The sequence below is a fragment of the Chenopodium quinoa genome, unplaced genomic scaffold (genome assembly GCF_001683475.1).
Source record: "Chenopodium quinoa cultivar QQ74 unplaced genomic scaffold, ASM168347v1, whole genome shotgun sequence".
NCBI classification, from domain to species: Eukaryota; Viridiplantae; Streptophyta; class Magnoliopsida; order Caryophyllales; family Amaranthaceae; genus Chenopodium; species Chenopodium quinoa.
The window spans coordinates 23,715,137-23,739,173 of NW_018742204.1; the positions used below are offsets into that span (position 1 = coordinate 23,715,137).

At 33.5% G+C, this 24,037-nt stretch overlaps 4 protein-coding genes across 6 annotated transcripts; 1 reads left to right on the plus strand and 3 right to left on the minus strand.

The window, feature by feature from the left end:
- Nucleotides 1-5,073: 5,073 nt before the first annotated feature.
- Nucleotides 5,074-7,747, plus strand: LOC110724955 (type-2 histone deacetylase 1-like). The gene is made up of 4 exons (XM_021904441.1): nt 5,074-5,616; nt 5,725-6,057; nt 6,170-6,473; nt 7,026-7,747. The coding sequence occupies exons 1-4, from the start codon at nt 5,335-5,337 to the stop codon at nt 7,160-7,162; spliced, it is 1,056 nt and encodes a 351-aa protein (XP_021760133.1). The 5' UTR covers nt 5,074-5,334; the 3' UTR covers nt 7,163-7,747.
- Nucleotides 7,748-13,844: 6,097 nt separating this feature from the next.
- LOC110724983 (copper transporter 6-like) lies at nt 13,845-16,437 on the minus strand. Its single transcript, XM_021904468.1, has one exon. It carries the CDS (start codon nt 16,403-16,405, stop codon nt 15,869-15,871), a length of 537 nt encoding a protein of 178 aa, XP_021760160.1. The 5' UTR covers nt 16,406-16,437; the 3' UTR covers nt 13,845-15,868.
- On the minus strand, nt 14,046-14,381 carry LOC110691321 (17.9 kDa class I heat shock protein-like). Its single transcript, XM_021868265.1, has one exon. The coding sequence runs from the start codon at nt 14,379-14,381 to the stop codon at nt 14,046-14,048; it is 336 nt and encodes a 111-aa protein (XP_021723957.1).
- A 385-nt stretch (nt 16,438-16,822) lies between the features above and the next one.
- LOC110724964 (probable inactive shikimate kinase like 1, chloroplastic) lies at nt 16,823-21,409 on the minus strand. Of its 3 annotated transcripts, XM_021904452.1 has the most exons (11): nt 21,160-21,409; nt 20,874-20,923; nt 19,875-19,929; nt 19,696-19,768; nt 19,508-19,595; nt 17,979-18,061; nt 17,750-17,867; nt 17,556-17,634; nt 17,403-17,467; nt 17,121-17,235; nt 16,823-16,912 (listed from the first exon to the last, which is right to left on the minus strand). In XM_021904452.1, exons 1-10 carry the CDS (start codon nt 21,335-21,337, stop codon nt 17,167-17,169), a joined length of 858 nt encoding a protein of 285 aa, XP_021760144.1. In that variant the 5' UTR covers nt 21,338-21,409; the 3' UTR covers nt 16,823-16,912; nt 17,121-17,166. The 3 variants fall into 3 exon arrangements, with proteins under 3 accessions (XP_021760144.1, XP_021760139.1, XP_021760150.1); XM_021904447.1 differs by lacking the exon at nt 16,823-16,912 and having other exon boundaries at nt 16,982-17,235; XM_021904458.1 differs by lacking the exon at nt 16,823-16,912 and having other exon boundaries at nt 16,982-17,235; nt 17,403-17,464; nt 21,160-21,408.
- Nucleotides 21,410-24,037: the final 2,628 nt, after the last annotated feature.

The following is a 24,037-nucleotide window of genomic DNA, read 5'->3' on the forward strand; positions in this document are numbered from 1 at the left end:
TTTTACTAATGGATCAACTAAGTATAAGGATGTTGAAAAAAAAATATATATAAATTGACAAATACGAAGTAATAGCTAGTTATTCTTCAAACTCTATAAGACTATAAAAGTTAAATATATATAGTACGTGGTATCACTGTTACGGTTTGAGATAAAATAATTTTAGTTTTATAATTTAAAGGACAAGTTTAGACTAGTGAATGTATAGTTTGTCTATGATTATTATAAAGACAAATTTTTGAATTTTGTAATTGTAAGTTCAAAAATTAACCTGGCCCAACAATATAAAGCAGTACAGTAACATGGAGTACAGCTGTACAGAGTAAGATGACAAGGTTGCATACAAAACTAAATTGGTGCTCAATAATTCCACAATGATATAAATCCAGACACTTCGTGGTACGTTTTAAGAAGAAAGTACATAAACTATAAAAGGTTTTACACTTAAAATTGACTATTCTATGTTTATATAATGAAATTGTCATTCTGGGAAGTGAGATGCAGAGATGGTAAGGTGTTAGGCTCTTTGGGTGAGTATGACAATGAGACTTTTAATTTGAACTTGAGTTTTCTCGATTAAATTTTGTCAATGAAACACAATATACCATGCAAAATGATTTTCTAAATAAATTAGGTCTCAATCAACACCCCATAAATCTCAATGGCTTTGTCAATCGTGAATCGTATAATAGGAAGCAATTTAATTCATGTCAGTGAACTAGCTAGTTTAAGCTTGGTTATTAAGTGAAATTGACAATTATATTAATATTCCAAGAAAATTAAACAACCAATGAATTACCTCTAACAATGCATGTAGAGAGTAAAGTAGATGTATCATACATTTGTACACAACAGTTCAATGACTGATACCCTAAGCGATACATAAAAGTCAACTATATAGATAATTGACTTTTTTTATAAGGAAAATGTGTCTTATCAGACTGAAACCTCTCAATGGTCAAACTAGTCCGGTTTAGCGGGCACAACCTCTTGAGAAGGGGAAGGGAGAGAGATGGGAAAATATGGAAATCCCCACCCCAAATTAACCTAGCTTAGTGGCCCGAAGATTAGTCTCAGGCCATAAGGTTTCAAGATACAATCTTTATCAGTAAAGCAAATACAGAAAACGTAGTATTAGTTGACATTTTGTCATCCAACATAAATAAATGATGTTGTATGGTACACCATACACTTTGTATATATATACTGGTTGACATTATTTGTTATACATGGATTAATTAATCAAGAGTTAAATAATTTCATTCCCATCCGCCTGGTTATGTTCTTAATGACATAGACGTGCTGAAGGTGAAGGTGTTGATGGGAGCATGATTAGCATTAGCAATAGGCAGTCGTTAATTAGGGTGTATACGTCTTCGTCAAAAGTCGACAAGTCTTATAATTTTCATTTTCCATGAACAATTTATTTAATTTACTTTTCGTATTGTACAAAATCTTCTAGCAATACGTTAGATCATATTTAATTTGTAATATTTGTATTGCTAGTCACCGTCAATACAACTTTAGAATAACGTACCACGATACAATTGGGGTAAATTGAATCTAGGCTTAATTAATTTACTAATTTTGTGTATTAGGAGGGCGGTCGTATGTACAAAATTATAAATTCAATTATAGACTAATTATAAAGGGCCCAAATATATACCTGTATGAGGAAAGATATTCTATGATGTTCACAATTCGATCTTATATAGTATAGTGAGATGTTATCTAAGAGAATCAAATGATTTGAAGAGAGATTTGGCAAAGTCCAATATTTGTGTTTCGTGTTTATTTGCTGATTGAAGAGATATTTGGAATCAGTGTTTTTTTTTTTTTTTTTCAAAAGGTTTAGAATAGAATAAAGAAGAAAAATGTATCTAAAAGCTTACATTTACGAAATAAAGCACTTCAACAATAAATCTTGTTGATTTTTATACGTCATGTCATGTTAATGTATACTTTCTTTTCAAAAACAATCTTCCAGATATAATATACTTCTACATCTACAATCAAATACTAGTAACTTATAAGTATCAACTTAGGATTCTCAATCACATTCAGGGGTGAAGCCAGGATTATAAAGGGGGGTATTATTATCTTATTTATGGCATGATACTACTATGTCATACGCTACACTTAGCAACATTCCTAAGATGTTTAATAAATATACAAAATGTTATGGAGGCCAAGAGTAAATTTAATAGACACAAAGTTGGGTTGCGGGGTCTCCACTCTCCACCCCCCCTCCCCCACACCGTGGCTTCGCCATGATCACATTTATACTTTGAACTTGCTGCTAGTTTATCATTAGGTCAAAACAAAATTGTGAAAGATAAGTTTGATCTAATTTGACTTATTTTAGACAACATAAGTTTAAATAAATTAAGACAAAATAAGTTTTCTTTTTTGAAAAAAAATTAGACAAAAATCACACACACATGTAATTATTACATAATTTTTCTTAAGAAAAAAATATAGGTTCACACAAATTTAAAGAATTTCAGACAAATTAAGAATTTAAGATGAACCAATAGAGCCTACTTGAATTGGCTGTTTTGAATCTCATCATGTAAATCTTGCCTTGTGAACTGTGCATGACCGTTGTGTAATGATCATAGTGAATTATACACACTACAAAGAATTACAAATTTTAATTACAAAAAAAAAAAAAAAAAAAAAAAGAAGATGTATGTTAGGTTGAGATACATGAATGGTTTCCATATGTAATGCTTACCCAATAAATTATTCTCTATTTAAAAAAAAAAAAAAAAAAAAAAAAAACTTATATCAATTGGTAATCTGGTAAATTTGAGTTCAAATAGAGTGGATTGTTTTGGGCTAGGCCTATATTATGGTTAAAACAAATTAAAAGTACAAAATTAAAAATTAAAAAAATCTTAGACTAAATTAAATAAATTTCGTGGAATTATGAATTAAATTTAGGTTGGATCTAAACCTAAAATTGAACCTAAGTGCTAAGTTAATGGGATAATTAACTCATGATCAAGTCCGATCCATGTTTAACTAATAAGTCGTAATTTGATATGTTATACCATAATTTGTAAGATTATCTCCCTTTCCCGCTGTCTATTCCACTAAGTTTCTTACTAATTAATATTATGTTTCAACTCAAACGACATATTTCGTTCAATACCTAATTAGGTACATAAAACAAAAGCACTATCCTCACATATTGGTGAATTTAGTTGTTAAACTTCCTAGTTAAGGAGACAATGAAATCTATGTTTTTTTTTTTTTTTTTTTAAGGAAAAATCTATGCTTGTTTAATGTTTTGAGAAGGCAGCAGAGTAACTTTTTTTTTTTTTTTTTTTTTTTTTTTTTTGTAAAAGAAACAAGCACATACATACGGAGTATGTTTTATTAATTCAAACCTTGTGGAAAAGAGTCCATACAAACACAAGTATGCTTTAAGCTAATATGTGTATCTCTCACCTTCTGAAGGTAACACAACAGCTTATTCTTATATACATATTTTTTCTACGGAGTAAATATTACAACAAATTAGTAACTTGTCTAAAACATTTATAAATACCGACTATAATGCAACTTTGTTAGTTTCACAATTAATTTTTACTCGTAAATTGCAGTATTAATTAATTACTTAAATAACTACTCCCTCCGTCCTAAAAAGAACGATCCATTTGGCCAAAACTTTGTCCCAAAAAGAATGACCCATTTGTATTAAAACACCACCAATTTGCAACAATATTTGTGCAAAATTAGCTTCCCTATATAAAAATTTGATTTTCCATGTTATTTTATTATTTTCTTTCTCTATTTTTTTTACAAACCCCATGTAAATTTATCTTTCCAATATACTTTTACTTCTTTTTACTTAACTTCCTTAATACCTGCGTAATCAACCCAAATGGGGTTGTTCTTTTTGGGACGGAGGGAGTAGAAAAAACCAACTAAGATGGCAGCTAGTCAAAAATTTGGTCGGATGAATGACTAAGATTGAGCACTAGGCTCTAGTTGCAAAAGTTGCAACATTACCCGAAAAAGAAAGAGTGAAGTCTTTTTACCGGTTTACAGTACTTAATAACAAAACAAATCCGTAGTTACTACTTGTAATTAGTTGTAAAAACATTGGACCAAGTCAAAACTAAAAAAAAAAAAAGCTAAAAGCAAGGACCACTTTTAAATTTTAAAATTTATTCGGGTTAAATATGAGTCTTAGTTGTGAAGTAAACGGGTATAAAAGTAAAATCGGGTCCCACTCTTTTACTTCCTCACTTTCGTCAACTACTGCATTGTGGTGTATGATCCGGGTACACGTTCTACTTCTTTTAGGGTTTCCTCCTTTTTATTTCATTTTTTACAAAATTTAAAAAAAAAAAAAAATGTTTCCTCCGTTTTTTGTAAGTTACGGAGTACTCGTATTAGTTAATTACCTACTCCGCATTTAAGTTTTTCTAAAATGAAAATTTCAGATTAGTTGTATAATTATTATTTTTAATTAATACGAGTAAATTTTATTTTATTTTATTTTTTTGAATATCTCATCTTAAAAATTGTCTAATAATCAGAAATTTATAAAGCTTAGGAAAAAAAAATTAATTAGTTGTTGGTATAGCAGTGATTGGGAATTTGAGATTACACTTGGTAAGGAAGACCGCGTATTCGATTCCCACAATATCAATTGAGAGGAGACTGAAACTAATCAATCAAAACTAATTTCCGAATTCGGATTAGCCCAAATAATAAATTGGGTGAAATACCCAAAGAATCTATCTATACTATATAATAAAGTAATCACCTAATACTTCGTAAAATAAAACTTGAAAAAAAATAAGGAATGATATGTAAATTTATTTTTACAAAAAAAATAAATAAATTACGGCCCATTTACAGCTATGTGTATACAGATGGGCCGACGCAAATATATTTCCAAAAAAATGAAGATATTATAGACACAATTCCAGACCACATAATCTGAAAATACCCAAATCACATAGATATCACGCGCTTCTTAACAGCGTCATAACCTTCCTTTTTATAGGATTCTCTCATATTATTTTTTTTTTAAAAAAATTATAAATAATGAAAGTAAAAATTAAAATAAAGGCCCACAAACAGATTTTACAAATAGCAGTCGCACCCCACTTCGCCCACTCTTCCCCTTATTTCTCTCCCATATTCCCCCCAACATCAACTTCCTCCACTCCTCCTTCATCTTCTTCCCTCCTTGTTCATATAAATATATAATCCTTTCTATTTTATCTTCAAAAATCAGCATAATCTGTTGTTTTTGAGTTTTTATCTCTCTCCTTTTATCTTTGAAACATTTGCCGCCTTTTCGTTGAAGTTATGGCGGAAGATTTGGATGATGGTGAGTTCTGGCTTCCTTCGCATTTTCTCACCGACGATGATATTCTCATGGATTTTGATTTCTCCGCTCCTAAAGTACCCAACTCGGGTTTGGGTTTTGTTGGTTACGGGTCATCATCTTCTAACTCGAATTCGGATTTGGAGTTAACTTCTGGTTGTACCGAAACCGAGAGCGACGAAGAGGATATTTTACTTTCCGGGTTGACCCGGAAGATTGCTCGCGTCGACCTACAAGATTCTTCGTGTCCTGTTCACTCTAAGGTCCGCCTCCAAGATTTTCTCCCCTTTTTTCTGTTTTTTAGTTATGTTTTTGAATTTTGAATTTTATTTTTTGAACTATTATTTAATATTATTTTTAAAAATTAACAGGGGTATGTGCTGTCAAGTTCGCCGCAATCGACGCTATGTGGGTGTTTTTGCAACCATGGTTCAAGCCGGGAAAGCCTATCGCCGCCGCAACCGCCGCCGCAAAACAACGACAAAAGCGACGACAACAACAAAGAAAACAGCAACAACGCAACATTAGATCTGCTAAATAAGGCGGCGGGGGAGGTGGCTAGATTGAAGATGAAGACTGAAAAAAGTACCGGAACTGGATTCTTCGATTGCAGTCAAAAAGAAGTTTTATACCCTTCTCCTCTTAGGAATCCTGACCACTTTCCTCCCATTTATTACCAACCTCAATTCCACCATTTTCCTCCGGTAGATTCATTCATTTCAAACTTAATTCTTATTATTTATTCTTATAATTAAATTAATTAATTTTAAGGAGAATGAAACGTTTATTAATTAGGGCTTATGATTGTGATTACAGATGGTGTGGGCGCCGTCAAATGGTGTGCAGTATAATCAGGCAAAGCAGCAACCGTTGCCGCAAAACAGAGCAACCAATAACAACAAGAGCAACAATAAGAGCAACGGTAACAACAACAGCAATCGTCCTTTAGGGCTGCCGCCATCTGCTTGGCCTACTCTGCAACAAGTGCAGGCCCAAAATCAGGCCCATCCGATGCCGCCTCAACCCATGTTTGTTGGGCCCAAGAGGGAATGTAACGGCACCGGTGTTTTCTTACCCCGTAGCGTTACCACCACCCCTTCCGTACCCCGCAAAAAAGCTGGTATATAATCTTTTTTCGTTCATGTATTATTTGCCCCTCTTTTTTTTTTAATTATTTAATTCAAATTTGTTATTTGTTTGTCCTTGTGTTATTGGTTCAATATGAAGTGTCTAACTGTCTATTAGTATAAAATTACCATAAGTTAATAAACCCTTGACAGATCTTGATATCCACGTAATAAAATCAACCCCAACATGTGTGGTGTAGATTGTTACTCGTATACGGGTATTTGAGGTAAAATGAAGGTACGAGGTAACATAGTTTGTCTAAAAATTTGCAAGTCCGGTCTAGATCTGAATATTATTCTGTATCCTAAGTAGATGGTGGAGTGGTTCAATTAATTGCGGCTGTGCCTAAATTTCCAATAAAGTTAATAAGGTGTTGGTTAACTTTTGGTGGGATAAGTTGAACTGTCTTACAAAATGATGCAAACTGGAAATAGAGAGTGGTCCATGTTTAAAGTAGGAGTACTGAAAACAATTTGTTGACAGTTGCAATTTGATTTATTTTGTAATAATACTAATCAAATCTGATGTGTTTTTGTTGTTGTAGATGGGAATGCAACAAAGTCGTCTAAGACGGGAAAAGGTTCACAATCACAGTCGAGCAACCGACGAAACGCTAGTGCTACAACCACCCCAACGGCAAGTAATAATGACATCCAGCTGCCTCAGGAGTGGACTTATTAACACCACCCGCGTTGGGTGTTTTCGAATGTTTGTTTCATCGGTAGATGTGGTAGATGATGACGACAACGACGACAAAGACGACTAGAAGTGATGAAAGGATTAGCAAAATTTAGGATTAGTAATATATAGACTAATAGATATGATGCGTGAAGAAAAATAAGAATTTTGAATAACTACAGGATTTGGTGATCAGGTATTTCTGGTCTCCAATGATAAAATAAAACTTATAGGAAATATTATTATTAATAATAATTATAATTATTAAGTTTAACTTCATGGGTTGGTGTTTTCTTGTATCCCACGGAGTTTGTCAGCATAATAAGATCGCAAGGTCTATTTTTTATTTTTCTTTCTTTTATTGGTGATTTTTAATTACCAGTTATAAAAAATCTAGTGGTAGTGCTATAGTGGTGGTGTTGTATCCATAGTGTTACAATTTTTTTTGTTCGGGGGTTTGTGTTTGATTTTGTGTCAATTTGATATTTTGATGTATAACCTTGCCGCGGAAAGTGTGGATGGGCAAAATCAATAAAAACTGCTACTACTGCTTTTGTGATAATAATATTGTACCTATTTTACTTTCAATGTCTCAACTACTAATGTCCCAACTCCCGTTTTAGGTTTTTTTTTCCTTCAATGTTACTCGTACTTGTATGAGTGTATCAAGTGAAACAGCTTGATTTTTATTTGAGTATTATTGGTGTACTCTGTTATTTTTTGACTCAATTTTATTTTCACTATGCTTTATTGGTTTTTATTTTGACTTTGTTTTGTGATAACAAAAGTCAATTATCGTCAATATGTTGTTGTTTATGGAGTAATATAGTGAGATTTAGGGATTATAACAAACATTTATTGCCTCCATATGTTATCCTCATGAGTTTTTTCCTTTGTATCTCACAGAAAGACTAACTGAAATGTATAATTATATTATGAAGAGTTAGATTAGCTAAATAGGCAATTAAAGATATTAATAGTTGAAGTCATGTATTGACAAATGTGTCTAGTTTGCGAATTGAGTAATAATTTGGGTTGACGTAACCTTGGGGAGCGATTATGGCGGGAATTATGGAGGGTAACATGCGTGATTGCGGTGCTCAACTATCTCTGCTTTAAAAGACTATCATTGTTGGGTTGTTGTCTCTTGATGTTGCCGTCAACGGTCGATTCAACGGTTCAAGAAATTAGGTTTTGGGGGCTTAACAAACAACTGTTTTTATTTATTTTATTTTATTCACATTATTACCTTTTATTTTAAAACAATATCAAGTGGGTTACCAAATTTACTACTCTGCATAGATTATGATGGTCAATTGTGTAGATGAAAGTTTAGGGTTTAGTTCAACTACGAGTTATCTTTCTCTAGGCTGGCACTCTATTCAATTGTGTCCTGTTTTGCTGTCATTGTTTGATGCTCGTGCAATATTTTAACGAAGTGTATGTTTTGGAAGATTGTTAGTTTATTTCTACCAAACTATTGTGTACATGATGTACTACTCCCTTCGTTGGTCGGCCCATATGTCGGTCTGTTTTTTTAATAATGCTCTGTTTCTCACATTTCGCTAATAAAATTGAGACAAAGGAAGTACTTCGTATGTGCTATCTTGTACGAGTAACCATGTTAGGATGTGCGAGCTCTACCATTTGTTTTCGTTGGGCTTTCATTTGAAAGGTCTGAAAACACCAAAATGAAAAGAAATGATCACACACACACTTCGTGATATTTTGATGTACAAAATAAACACCGAAAAGGATAAAAAGGGAAAGAAAATTCTAAGGGTATGTGTAAGTAAGAGGAGCATTGATTGGAAGGAATGAGCTGGAGCGTCAGAAGAAAGGGCCCACGCATTTGGTCGGTTATGTGCATACGTGGCAAAAGAACAGCTGTAGTACCACTTGAATCTTTTGTAACTTTTTCATTAAATGGGAAAATCCCTTTGCTGAATCTTGGAACTTGACCGGAAGCCACACCCAAATGAACCTGTACCTTTAAAAAAAATATAAATAAATAAATAATACTCCGTAATAAAACAAGAGTACAGTGTATACATAAAATGCCGTACATATATTCTCCGTTCCCATAATACTATTACTACATCCGTTAACTTTTAGTTATAACTTTAGAATATTTTATGCATTACTCCGTACCTCGTAAATAATAGCCCAAAGTTACAATTAAAAGATGACTATATAGCCATTTAAGCTAATGATCAACTATGTTTTTAGGGTAATGTTATATGTAACCCTAAGAGTTATATATAAGCATTAAATATACTCTTGGAAATTGTATAAAATTAGGAATTTATGACAAAAACACGCGTAAATCAGTGTTATTAGAGTTTATATTTTGATGATTTCTTAACTTTTTACAATTTTCAAGTGTAAATTTAATGCTTATATGTAGTCCTTATAACATTTTCCTTATTGAAAAAAGTAGAGAAAAAATATTGGAAAATAATCTCAAAAGTACATAAATATAAAATAAAAATGAGAGTAACTAATAAAAAGAATGTAATTTTGTCAAAAAGTACACTCTCTAAATAGAATTAGGCCACTAATTTTGACTAATCAAAAATGGAATGCATACCACTAAATAAGTTACGGAGGGAGTATTTGTAAAGCGAAAGAATAATATATATAAGTGGCGCGTGGCTTACAGTAAATGACTGATTGTGAGTAGCTGTGATTTGTGAAACATGACAGTTAAGGTTTTTTGTAAGTTTACCGTGATTAGTCATCGGCGTATATGTTTTATTTTGATAATCAACGTAAATTGCACGGTGTAAAGTGGTAAAGCTTATATAGTTGAGTCAGTCCAAGATTCTCCCTTAAAATTTGTGCCTATTCCTTAGAAAATATTCAACTAATGTCTACAGAATTTCTGCTATCACATCACAATTACTCCGTATTATTTAAGTTAATTTACGCTAGCTATAAAACATTATAGGAGAATCAGATAATTATGGCACCCCAAGACTTGAAGCTAGAAATCGACTGTATAAATAGAACTTAAATAATTATTAAGATTCGCATGCATGTACTGATCGTTAAACACCAGCTAACAAAACTCAAATACCAAAGTTAAATTAAGTGATAAACACCATTGCAATACAAATATCTAACAATAAAATCTAAGTTATTTTCATTTAACTTTACCTTTTGTAGGTTCGTGAATCATTAAATTATTAAAATATGTGAGTGTGTGGGCATAAGAAAATAGAGTAAAAGGTTAAATAAAGCAGAAAAGAGAGATATATGTACTCAGTAAATATATATTGTACTCTGTAGGGTATGATAAATAATACTATAAATAGAATAAAATACCTCTTATAAATATTACTCGTATAAGATAGGTCATTATACAAGATAGGTTTGGACTTTATCAGACCATATCAAGCTGAACCTAAGACAATACATCTAGGTGTATAATAGACGGGTCAAGAAGCAATCTACCTCCGTCTTTTCGGGAGGAGTTTAATTTCAAGAGGTTCTTGACAAGTTGACATGTCATGGCTCCAGAATTGACAACATAACTACCGGTGCCGCATAGTGTTGCTAAGAATAGATTTCGGTGGTAAAGCTTAGCCATTGTATGCATAAATCTAGGCCTCAATGAATGCCGCCATTTGTGGTCCGTTCGTTACTCAAGCATTTAGCTATTTTCGATTATTAAATTTCCGATATTCATAAATTATGTACGTGTACTAGCTATTGTACCATGTACCTTCGTTAGGATATGCATGCATGGGACGTACTAATGCAATATTACATTGTTTCTCAATTTGTCCATTATAACGTCTCCATTCATTTTAATTAGTGTTTATAAATATATGAATTGAATATATTAAAAAATTGAGTGCTACAAGAGTGAGGGTTAAAATTGTAAATTTAACATCAAGTAATGAAAATGAGTGATGTGATATAACTATAAGTGTGTAATGGTGTATAAAGACACATAAATGGGGTAGGGGGATTCAATTTGAGATTGAGCTTTTAATTAAGCTAATACCATATTAGTGCTTTGTATAATTTCAATAATATAGTAGTTGACATGAAAAAAAAAAAGTTGATTTTTTTTTTACTCTATTAAAGTTTGTAGCTAGTTACAAACATGGATTATACGTAATATTTTCGCCTTATTTCAATAATATTCAAAGTATTTAGACCTATTCATATTATTTATATCATCAAACCAAATCAGAAAATCAAAACAAGTTTGATCAAAGTTCAATCTAAACAAGATATATGATCGACAAACCAATACTTTTGTAATATCCATTTATTCCCCATTATCTTAATATATGGGAATAAATTAATTTAATACTCCTTATTAGCTTCAAAATGATACCACATCAATAATCAATAATACTCTTTAAAAAATGTATTTACTTAGGAGTTGATCTCTTCATATAATTTACTTCGTAATAATTATTATAACTTGTTTTAGTATTTACTCCATAGTTAAAAAATTGAGGTCTATTTGAGTATGAATTTAATTCGAATTTCATGAGTATAATTTAATATGACACAAATTAGTGTAGTTATATTTTATCGTAACAAATTTTTAACGTTTTTTTAATTATTTTTTTATTTTTAACACAGGGTATTATATATTATTAATCCAAATTATAGTTATATATGTTCAAGTCATATTTAATTGAGTCATCTACATTACATTTGGTTTACTTGAGTCAATTTCAACATGAGTGTTATATTAGGGTCTAACCAATTTTTGGTAGGGTTTGATGACTATCGAGTTTCCGACTAGGGCACCAAGTCGTGAGTAGGAATGATAAGTGAAATTCGGGTTTGATATATGGTCAAGGAGTCGATATTAGGTCATTGTAGTCGGGTCAGCGTAGGTTAGAATTAGATAGGATAGCACAAAAGCAAGAATAATGAGAGACCAAATAAAATGAGAAGTGACCAAACAAGTTGAGAAGGATAAGGATTAAGGTGATTGAATAACAAAGTAAAGAGGGGCCATGTGAAGGAGTAGTGGGAATGAAGTGGGTTGGCGCAGTAGGGCAGGACATACAATACATGAATTGAAGAATAGGAGATTTTTAATTGCATGTTTCATTGATTTGTTTTCTAAGATTTCACTGTGTCTTGTCTGGCCCCATTTCTCATCTCTTTCCCACTCTTGATTTTTCTTATTCTTGTACCCTTTTTTTAAAAAAAAAAATAAAAATAAAAAAATCTTTTGTTAATTTTGTATTATGTGTTTGTAATTGGATCTTATAATCAACTTGGTTGGTGATTAAAGAGGTTAATGAGGCCTCCACCGCGCCGTTATATGTAGGCTCATCCTTAACCTAATTGATTACTCTACATCTTTACTAAATTGAGGTTATAAGGTGTGATTCATTTGAGAATGTTATAGATTCGGAGTAATGTCTTGCCTTTAATTTTATGATATAAAAGCCAATTTGATTGTGGAGGGAGAATATCTATTTTTTTTTTTAAATTGCTACCCACCTGAAGCCTAATATCTCTTTATTATTATGTAATAATTGCTTTGGTTTGTGATTGATAAGGATGTGAGTTACTCGAGTACGATATGTTAATATTTAAACTCATCTAACTAATAGTCAAACTTGACCTATCATTCAAGCTTAAAATTATACTCCTTATTTGGAATTGTTATGATTAAGACCAATTCTAGTTCATTATAGCAAGCTTTTTAGGTATTAGTATAAATAATAATAACCATTTGTCCAACAAAACTTCTTTAAATTACTTTAATTATCCACAAACTTATAATATACACGATTTGTTTATGTTCAAGCTCAATTCAAGCTCAATTCAAAACGAGCATTCAACTTTGTTCATTTACTCCATAATAAAAACAGAATTTTGGCCAAACTCGAGTTTTTCACCAAAATTCTCCAAGGTTATATATATGAGGCAAATATTACAACCTACCACAAATGCTTGAAAGAACCACGTCAAGAAGATTAGATAGGCAAAATTTCTCCAGAGCTTTCACAGATGCAAGAATATTGAAAGTAGGGTGCTAATTGAGCGAGTTGATTGCTAGCCTGAGTTTAAGTTTCTCAAGAACTTTGACACCTTGTTATATTGATTACAAAAGTTAATTTCAAAGCGTGTAGCTCAGACTTAATTCTTCCAAAACTACGTACGATTTCACAAACATAATCTCTCAAGTTTCCTAGCCGTAGCTAAATATTCCGTCGTACATACAAAGTAGCAACTACCATATATATGTGTCGAATTCATCATAGACGTTACGTACTTGCACAACACAAATTCCCTATCTTTCTGTTTTGTTTTGTATGAATTCTAAAACGTTAAAGCCTACAATTTATCCCCGTGACATTCTTGGCACTACTGTATCGATCAACGGGACCATTGCCCCCTAGACATTGAGATAATTGATAGCAACAAATTTAATGTTGATCAATTGGGTTAATACGTACAAGATATTCATGTACGATTAAACTAATTAACATTAACAACCCTTCAAGAATTGTCGTCTTGTTAAACATGAAGGCGATATATATATAGATAGTAGTTGCATGCACTTGAGTGTACTTAGAAGAGTTAGAACAGGCGTACAACTTGTACTGTGTAACTCTCGAACATCCATTTGAATAAATTAAAATGTCATGTCGATTGCGTTACTTAAGCTAGTAATAAACCTTAAACAAATCTCACGTACAATAAATTTAATTTTCGTTATTCATTAAGAAGCAGAAGGTACTCGTAAGTCGTAACTATACAGAGTGAGTGTACATCTTCAATCTGAAGCTTGTAAGATATGCCTTCGTATCATTCAATGGCATGTCATGGTACTAATAACATAAATACTTTACATGCATGCATTAAAGCATTGTACTGCAACATGGTACAAAGTAGGTTACTGGTAATTGGATTGCCGTATTTTCTCCTTAGGAATAGTGATGGTGAGCACTCCATTGTTATCCACAGAGCTCCTCATATGCTCGGGTTTGGCATTAGGAGGTAGCGTGAACTTACTCATAAACTCTCCATAACCGCGCTCCACATGATGATAATTGTCTTTCTTTTCCTCATTCTCACGTGTCGATTTGGCACTTACATGGATCATCCTCCCGCCCTCCTCTAGTTTCACCTTCACATCCTCTTTTCTTACCCCCGAAAGCTGAGCCTTGAAGTGATGAGCCTCAGGGGTTTCCTTGTACTCAATCTTAGTCCTAGGCACCATACCTCTCATTTCCGGTAGTAGCGGCCGTGGAGGGGGCATAAGTGGTGGTGCTCGGAAGGCTTGGAAGTCGAAGGGAAAGTCATCCCAAAAGTAAAGGGAGAATGGATCAAACACTTCAAGAGGCCGGCCAAAGAAGCCGCGTTGATATGGCATCATGGATTGCATTTTATGGGGTAGGGTTTTAAAGCTTAAAACTTTGAGATCAAAATTTGATATTAAGTTGAATTTTGCATATATGCAAACTGGATTGTTGTTTGCAGCAGACAAGTAGGGTTATATATAGGGAAAAATATTGAGAAAAGGGGTTATATTAAGAATTAAATTAAAGATCATGTTTTATATGCGTTATTTGCAAGTTGTGATGGATAGTTAAGGATCTTGGCCTTGCCGTGGAACCTACCAGCACCTTCTAAGGATCGAATTTACTTTTTAGGTGTATGCTAAATGTACCATGAAATGTGGGTAATAAGATAAGGGAATAAAGGGAGAGCACCGCACTAATCGAAAAATTTAAATCCACAAAAAACTCAAAAGTCGATTCCCACCTTCGCTTTCTAAAGTCATGTTTGAGTATTGGTAGGCCGGTGGTAAGGGTTGTATTCTCTTCACCTTATGAAATAGTATACTCTGTACAATAAAATTAGTGATTTTTAACATAATTTAACTTCGATAAGTATATAATGAAACCGAAACCCGGTGTGTGTGTTTGTTTATTTTTTTCACCCTAATCAATCAACCAAACAGAAGGATATAGAAGGAACGGAGAATCACATCTATCTGATATCACTTTGTGTTAGAAGGTGGTATGTTATTTCTTCAAAAAAAAAAAAAAGAAGGTGGTATGTTATATGCACTTAAAATTTATTGTCAAAGCAGAATCAGATTCTCTCTTCTTTATTGTTTATAATCAATTCAAATTTATTTTAGTTTTTATCTTTTGTTTTTCTTGGAGAAGGTTGAGAGGGAGTTGTCTATAATTGGTTACATCTAATCTAGATGTTACGCTCAATATAAATTCAGTGAATGGGGTGAGTTGTTTATCTAACTTATATTCCAAATCAAATGTCACAGACGTGACTGCATGATGCAGGCATTAGAAAATAATAACAGATACTTCAGTTTTGCCATTATTTATTGTTAATTATACAATTATAACTTGCTAAAGATAATAAATCTATATCATTTTTATTTCGTGCCAATTATCTTAGATACTACTACAAAATCAGATATTATACTATGAGTAGTCATTAGTTGCTGACGGTAAACCTGTTCTAGTTATTTTGATTACTCGACACTGCAGCGTTCATCAGCGCGAGTTTGTTCATTATTCATCAGGAGTTACATTGCAACTTTTACTTCACAAGTAATCACAGTTTTGGTTATTCACACTTTTGGTTTTTACGATCACAATTCACCAAAGAGGAAAAAGAAAAAAAGAAAATAAAAAATCTGCTGACAAATACAGCGTAAAGCTCCAAACACGAGCAAAGAATGCATCATATTTTGGAATGCCCAATTCCAAAATTCGATAACGGACGCCCATCACACTTCAAATAAAGCCCACTTCCAAAAATCAAATACCCTATCGTATGTCCAACAACGGCTGCTATGAATATACCGCCATTGTAAGACATAACAGCCAATATGACCATGTAAGCCATCCCAGCTCGGACAGCTCGCATCCCGGTTCTAAAAAAGCAGGCTGCAACTTGGTTTGGGCCAGGTTTAATAATATGGCAATAGGCGAGGCATTCTACCAAAATGGCTAGGGAGAAGACGAACAACACAGCCACAACATACATACCAGTACTTGTACCAGGCCAGCCAGGGAACAGAATCTGATGTGGTTTGCCCCAGTAAAATGCCGTGTGGAACACCATCTTGTGGGTCCCGGTAAAAATTAAATATGATGGTGATGGGGATAGTGACGGGGATGGAATAGGGGATGGAAATGGGGACAGGGATAGTGGAGGTAGTGCAGTGAGATTGTGATGGTGAATCTGGTGATGAATGGTTTTGAAGAGATACTGCATTATAGTTTAGCACTAGCAGTATTACCTATGATGACTAGGGTTAACGGTTAGGGGTTTTATATGATCAAAGGCGGGTGATACTTGCATGACACCAGAGTGTTTCTATATATTTAATCTAATAAACTGTTGCTATGTACACTTTATTTTAAAGTAAAGGATTGCTCCTTCTAAAAGAAAAGGGTTATATAAATTACAGATTCTTATTTGCTATTTCAGCAATATATTACTCTGTATTATAAACTAATTGATCAATACGGAGTACTAATTAGTAATACCAAACAAAATCTGAATACAATAAGCCTAAAAAACTATCAAAACTACAGGTTTTTTTCTCTTTATGTATGTTTTTGTTCTTTTTCCCATTAAAATATAAAAGCAAAGGGTGAAAGCTTAAAATCAAAGACAGAATCTAAAATGTACCAGACACCAAGTAGCTTTTTCAGCAGGAAGAATTGTATCTTATGCTTGCACCGAGAGTGTGAATGTGCTTTTTCAGAAGGAAATGAGCTGCCATAAAATGTGGTATTAGAATAATGAAGTAGGGAAATAATGTCAGGAAAAGATTTGTGCTATCTCTAGACTGCAAGCAATGTATAAGTATTTTTTTTATTAATTAATTAAGAATTTAGATAAGAAATGCTAGTGTTGTAACAGTTATTCGTAGTTCTTATAAGACTTCACTCACATCATGCTTACAATATAGTAATTTACCAACCAGGACTTAACAGATACATAAATGGAATGGGAGGAGCCAACAATAACTAAAAAGGCCTTCCAGCTTCTTCCATCAGCTTCTTCACTCTTGTAAGCTTCTCTATCTGCGACAGAACCTGTTATATCACATCTAGAGGAGGTTAACACTTACTCATGGTCTATAAATCAGGGGGTGGTCAAACTTAATATGTGCAGATCAGGAGAGGGAGAGGGGGGGGGGGGGGGGAGGAGGCTAGAGTTGCTGAATAAACAAGTACACGAGAGGAGGAGGAGGAGAGGGTACCTCCAGTGCCATGTCTTCAGCAGTAACTTGTTCATATTCATCATAAGCAAGTTTGGTAGCCACTGCTGCCAAAAACAAAAACCATAGGAAATAAATGAGAAAATAAGAGTGCATAATATTTTACAACACAAGAACAAAGTGTAGTAAGTTTACTTTGCAGTGAGATAGTTGTATCCGCTGTAGCATATCCACCTTTGTTCTCTTCATAAAGCAAAGTTAACTCATCCAAAGCCTGACATAATTTTTCAGCATTGATGTTAACACAGAGGAAATACGTTTGCTTAGAAACCTGACATATGCCTGAAGCAAGAGATGCTCCTAAGAATCAAGTGATGGAAAACTCAGACCTCAGAGAAGGTATCTGGAGTAGACATAGTTGATTGTTCATCATCTCTAACAGACTCTTTTGCTATAATGTCTAAAGGAACATCTATCCATATTGTAATTCCATGTCGTAGTAGAGCCCTTCACCAATAGTCAGGAAACAATTCACAAAACCAAATATGTATTAATGACAAGTGAAATAACATGGAGTGCACAAGAGAATTACAAAGACAACCACAAATATATCCTTACAAATTAGTCATACTCTGAACCGCACCATTTCCAGCATTGACTACCAGTCGGCCCAATGATGATAATTGCTTCAACACTTCAGTCTGAGAAAAATTAATATTATAACAGCTTCTAGGGTCTTAACGGCATAACTTGAGAAACATTAATCACATTGAAGCAAAATCCCATAAAATAGGTAGAAAATGTGGCAACATAGCCACTGCTCGATGGAACAGATGGATTGTGCATTTGGTGTATCAAATTGACATATATGCTTACACAATGAGAAAGACCAGACTAATAACAACACCACCAATAGCTCATTTTGTATCCTTAGATCATGGCTAATTTCTTAGCTAACCTCCGGGGATGTTCATAGAGAGATGGAACCAGATAACTATTCAAAGTTCAAACTGAACTATAAACATGAAAAGGACCTTTAGAGACGCTCTCCACCTTCTTTAAAATTTTCTAAAGTATTGTGCGATTTCAGGCTAACTATTCAAAGTTCAAACTGAGCTATAAACATGAAAAGCCTTAAGCCCCTCTTATGGGATTAAGGCTTTGGTTGATTGATTTGATTGTGCAGTTTTTAAGAGACAAAAACAACAAATGTTAATCATGTCAATGTACTTTTACAGTGTTTTCTTCCTTCTAATTAAACTGTCCCAAAAGTGTTGTCCATACATACTGCTTACAAGTACCAAAAAATAGATTATTGAATTAATTATTGAGTGAAATTTAACTATTTTGTATTAGTAAAGTGAAAAGGGGACAGATAACTGAGTGGATTCATATAATAATAGGCAAACAATTATAGCAGAGGAAGCAAAGGCTCTTGCTATCACTAACAAAGGTCCATTAGGTTTAGATTGAGGGGAAAGGCTTTCTTTCGATCTTCCGTCCTACGGTGAATTTGTGCTTAGAATAAGGTGTGATTAGTGATTAGATGATCTGAGTCTACATGATTCAAAAATGATAGTATCAACCCTCTCCTTTTCCTTTCCTTTTATTCTTTTAAAGTGAGGGACCTAGTTGGGCTCTACTGACCAAAAAAGTCTCCTTCATGCCTTGCACTTGATGTATTCAGATACCAAGCATCTTATGTGAGCATATGGACAGTTCATATTGAGTTCACATAAGAGTTTGGGCCTGTTTAATTCAACTTAATTTTAGTTCAGTTCCTAATTTCCTTCTCTCATTAATAGTTCAGTTCAGTTCAGCTCCAATCAGTTCAGTTCATTCAGTTTAGTTCATTTAGTTCAGTTGTTTTTAGTAAATCGGAACAAGCCCTTTTTCCTATGCTTTCTAGAGGTCAACCACATTTTTCAAGGATTGGTATACTAGGCAAGGGGTTTCTTCATGTTCTACAAACTCACAGCTGATAATCCATATTTTAAGAAGGTTTCTTGACATGGGACGTACTTTTACTACTAAATCAAAAAATCAGAAATAATCCATAGATAATAAGCCATGATAGCGCAAAGACATTTAATTCTTAAACACCACGTAAGTATCCAGTTTCCCACAAGCTGCTGATGAAAAACTACCTCCGATTTTTGAAAACCATCTTCATCCCTCTCTTTAAAAGATTTGCCTGAAGAATCCTCACCAGCAGCCTCCTCAACTACATTGTCACTGAAAAATGACCACAACCGAATAAGAAACAATTTAAGTGCATCTGACTTCAATTTGCAAATGGCATATTAGTCAGAGAAGAAAAAGAAAATGAGATAACCTATCAAAGTAGTAATAGCGTAACTCATCTGCAATAAGCTTGCCCACACTGGTCTTCATTGCACTCTTCATACCTTCGCATAAAAGTATTTATACATAAGACATAGAGACCAACATATCAGAAACATGATTGAGTGTACATCATCCAAGGGGATTTTTTAAGGTGCAACTGAGGCCTACCCACGATGAATATTGACGCTCCTTTCAGGTCTGCGCATATATCTGTTGCCTTCTTCTATATTAAGACTGAAACAGTTAACAATAAGCACTGGAAATCACAAGCTAAATAATATCTTGATCATAGTTAAATTGCGAAATGATTAAGAGCACGAAAAGGAGGAATTGCACATATATAACTTACTTAGGATCAACTTCCCACCACAAAAGAGCAACTTACATCAAGACATGATTTCATATAAGATGTAAATACATACATCATGTAGAAGCTGACAGGACATTTAGCAAAACATCTAATTCTGCATCACTATCATTCAAAATCCAATATATTTTTCATAATCATTTCCAAAGGAGGTACCAAGTAGGCTAGTTAAATATAAGGTTTGACAGTTCAATATACTTCGTAATGTTTAGGAGGTCATATTATAAGTTATACTGAAGAATTGCTCTTTGTATATGATGCGAGGATTTAATTAATTAATTTTCATACAAAATGAGTTGCTGTATGTGATTTGTATATGTCCTATATGACATACATAAGACGGTATTGGTGGGCATGGTGGCAGGGAGTACTGTTGAAAATTAGCCACCAAAATGTGCATGAGTCTTAACCCAAATGGTAACAGACGCGACTTCCTTAAAGAGTGCCAATATCTGCACTCCAAGGTGTTCCAGACACCAGGCGGGATCGAGTGCACCGAGTCAAAGACATCACTTGTTTGATATAATAAAGGCAGCCACCACAGCCATACCCATCACCGGAAATTCCCAAGTGTTACATCCACCAAAACTTTCTATTATCCAAATCAATATTCCAAATTCATTGTCATATCCTAACAATGATGACTACTATCAAGTCCTAATTCACAACCCTTAATTTTATTTTATTTCCATACACAGTTTGATTGAAAATGGTTCAATATAGTAATTTGACATGAAAAAAAGTGGGTAATAAAAAAGCAATATATAGCATAATACAAGGAATTAAGGTTATAAAAGCACCTTTAATGCAAGGGATCCATGAGAAGTAGCAGGTTCGGTTGCCAAATTTCCTGAAAATAAAATTAAAAAGCATAAATACTCAAAAATGTCCAAGAAAAAGCAAAATTCAGTCTTTCAGCAAATTAAAAGCACTGTAATTTCCCCAATCTAAAATAATAATCAAAATTTTCAATTCTAATTAAAAAAAAACAGCAATTGAACAAACAATTACCATGCAATAAAAGGAAATTCGTAGAAATAGAAAAGAAAAACATAAGAAAAGAGATAAAGAAGAGTAGTAAGTAACCGTCGGCGAGTGAGCGAGCAGTGGTGAGTTGGTTCCGCCATTGATGGTAGAAAGTCGGAGGTCTGAAATGAGAAGAAGAAGAAGAAAGAGGAAAATGAAGGGATGAAGAAGTTGGTTTACTAGCAAGTGAGCTGCCCCTGCATATACACTGGATTGCTGGCCGTATCCTTATCTCCATTGCCACAAACTTTGCTCAAACGTTTTTTTTTTTTTTTTTTTTTTTTTTTTTTTACCTGAATTCCTTTTGGATATAAATTTATATTTGTATATATACTCCCTCTGTCCCCGAAAGAACGACCCTTTTAGGTTGATTTCGCGGGTATTAATAAAGTTAAATAAAAAGAAGTAAAAGTGTATTGGGAAGATAAATTTACATAAGATTTACAAAAAGCAGAGAGAGTTAATAATAAAAATATATGGAAAAACAAATTTTTATATAGAAAAGCTAATTTTGCACAAATATTGTTGCAAATTGGTGGATATTTTAATGCTAATGGGTCAATTTTTTTGGGACTAAAATTTGGCCAAATGAGTCGTTCTTTCGGGAACGGAGGTAGTACTCGTCTTCAATAGATATACGTAGTATTAACCGTATTATATGTCCCATTGTCCTTAAGTCAAGGGAAAGATTGTCCCTTCATTTCATAATATTAGTCTTACTTTTTTATTTTAAGCATTTTAAAAATACATAGTAATAATCACTTTTTTATTTTTTCTATCACATATCCAGAGATTCTCTTGTTTTCTCATACTACCCTATTTTAATGGCTTCTATACTAAACTGAAAAAATGTCAAAAATGTTCCAAACTTTACACGGTCCGCTAAAAACAAGTCAAACTTTTGATTAATTCTAAATAATACAAACTTTATATGTTATCCGCTTTAATCAGGAATTTTTACTAATGACCGGTTAAACTTCATATTTTGTTTAATAAATTCATATATTTTTTAAAAAAAAACACTTTAACTCTTAATTAAACTTTCATTATGGTTAACCATTAAAATAATTTATAAAAAAATTATTAAAAAAAAAAACATCTCCCACCCATCAGCCAACGCTTCAACCTTCTTCCCTTTCTCCAGCTTTCTGCTGCGCCACCCCTTGCCCACCGGTGCCGGCGCGCCGATCTAACCCAGATCTCCTTACCCCGGCGTCGGCGCTGGTGCCAACCCCCTCCCTCTTTCCCTGAACCATCAGCCCTCTACCCGAAACCCACGAAACTTCTCTCCATGACCCACGAAACTCCTCTCTCTAACCTACGAAACTCCCTCAAATCCATCCCCCACCCTAGAAAAACCCTAACCGGCCGGACCTCCCTAATCATCGGCGATAGTTTCGGTTAGGGTTTCTAATGGTGATGGATGGATTTTAGGGGATTTGTGCGGCGAGGAAAGGGGAATCGGGGAGTGAGGAGGTTGTTGGTTTAGGAGGGAAAAGGAAATGCACAAGGGGAGTGGGGTCAACGTCGGCGTCGGAGTCCAGGGAGGGGAAAATGGGCATTGCCGGTGCCGGGAAAGGTGGCAGTGTGGCTGGTGGGGGAGTGGGTTTATTTTTTAAAAGATAAATTAATTAATTAAATAAATAAATATATGATAATCTTTCAAAAATTAAAAACATTAATTAAATAAACAAATCAAATTATATTGTCAAACAAATAATATTATGACACGTGTCCTATTTAATTTGTTAATTAGGTTACAAAATAGTTATAACTTGTTTTCAGCGGATACCCTATAAAGTTTGTATTAATTAGAAATAATTAAAAGTTTGAATTGTTTTTAACGGACCGCTTAAAATTTGTATAATTTTTGACAGTTTTTCCAAACTTTAATGGTCTTAATAAAAAAAATGGTCTCAATGTACTTTAATGTCCGAGATATATTTTGTTCCAAATATAAAGATGGTCCGAATGTACTCTATTCCAGAGTAATTTCATGGCTCACTTTACTCATGATAGTACACAAATGAAAGTGTACCTAGTACCTACAAGCTACAGACTATGAAAATTTCTCAAAAAGCGTGGATATTTGTCTTTAATTTGGGAATATTTTGACTTTTTTTTCACCTGTAAATAAAAATTGCCGAAATATTTACCATGGTCCCTAATAACCTTCAGGAGTCCAATTGGCTTAGTAGAACCATCCAATTTGCCTTTAAACGACCAATTTACCAGTTTAAAACTTGCACCAATTTCATTAACTCAAGCCTACCACGAATATTTATGACAACATATAATGATCATATATGGATCCAAACGACGTTATATGATCTTAAAATGTATTCCCTGGAATTTCAAGACTTTTCGACACCGGGCCCCGAAGACTCCAAAAATTCTCAAAAAGCGTGGATATAGCTTCAATTTTTGAATTTTTAGACTTTTTTTCGCCCGAAAATAAAATTGCCGAAATGTTTACCATGGTCTCTTATATCCTCCGGGAGTCCAATTGGGTGGGTGGAATCATCCAATTTGCCTTTAAACGACCAATTTACCGATTTACAACTTGCACCAATTTCATTAATTCAAGCCTACCACGAACATTTATAATAATATATAATGATCACATATGGTTCCAACGGCATTATATGACTCCGAGATGTATAACCTAAAATCTCAAGCCTTTTCGACACCGGGCCCCGAAACCTACAAAATTTCTCAAAATACGTAGATATTAGCCTTTAATTTTGGAATTTTTGGACTTATTTCGTCCGTAAATAAAAATTGCCGAAATGTTTATCATGGTCCCTAATCCCCTCTAGGAGTCCAATTGGGTGGGTAGAACCATCCAAATAATGTGCCTTTAAATAGCCAAATTACCGATTTTACAACTTGCACCAATTTCATTAATTCAAGCCTACCACGAACATTTATGACAACA

Coding starts and splice junctions, on each gene's coding strand:
- LOC110724955 (XM_021904441.1), top strand. CDS start 5,335: ATGGCGGAAGATTTGGATGATGGTGAGTTCTGGCTTCCTTCGCATTTT. Junction 5,617..5,724: donor CGTGTCCTGTTCACTCTAAG/GTCCGCCTCCAA, acceptor AAAAATTAACAG/GGGTATGTGCTGTCAAGTTC. Junction 6,058..6,169: donor AATTCCACCATTTTCCTCCG/GTAGATTCATTC, acceptor TTGTGATTACAG/ATGGTGTGGGCGCCGTCAAA.
- LOC110691321 (XM_021868265.1), bottom strand. CDS start 14,381: ATGAGAGGTATGGTGCCTAGGACTAAGATTGAGTACAAGGAAACCCCT.
- LOC110724983 (XM_021904468.1), bottom strand. CDS start 16,405: ATGCAGTATCTCTTCAAAACCATTCATCACCAGATTCACCATCACAAT.
- LOC110724964 (XM_021904452.1), bottom strand. CDS start 21,337: ATGGAGATAAGGATACGGCCAGCAATCCAGTGTATATGCAGGGGCAGC. Junction 17,868..17,978: donor GTTCAGAGTATGACTAATTT/GTAAGGATATAT, acceptor CTATTGGTGAAG/GGCTCTACTACGACATGGAA. Junction 17,468..17,555: donor TACAACTATCTCACTGCAAA/GTAAACTTACTA, acceptor TGTTTTTGGCAG/CAGTGGCTACCAAACTTGCT.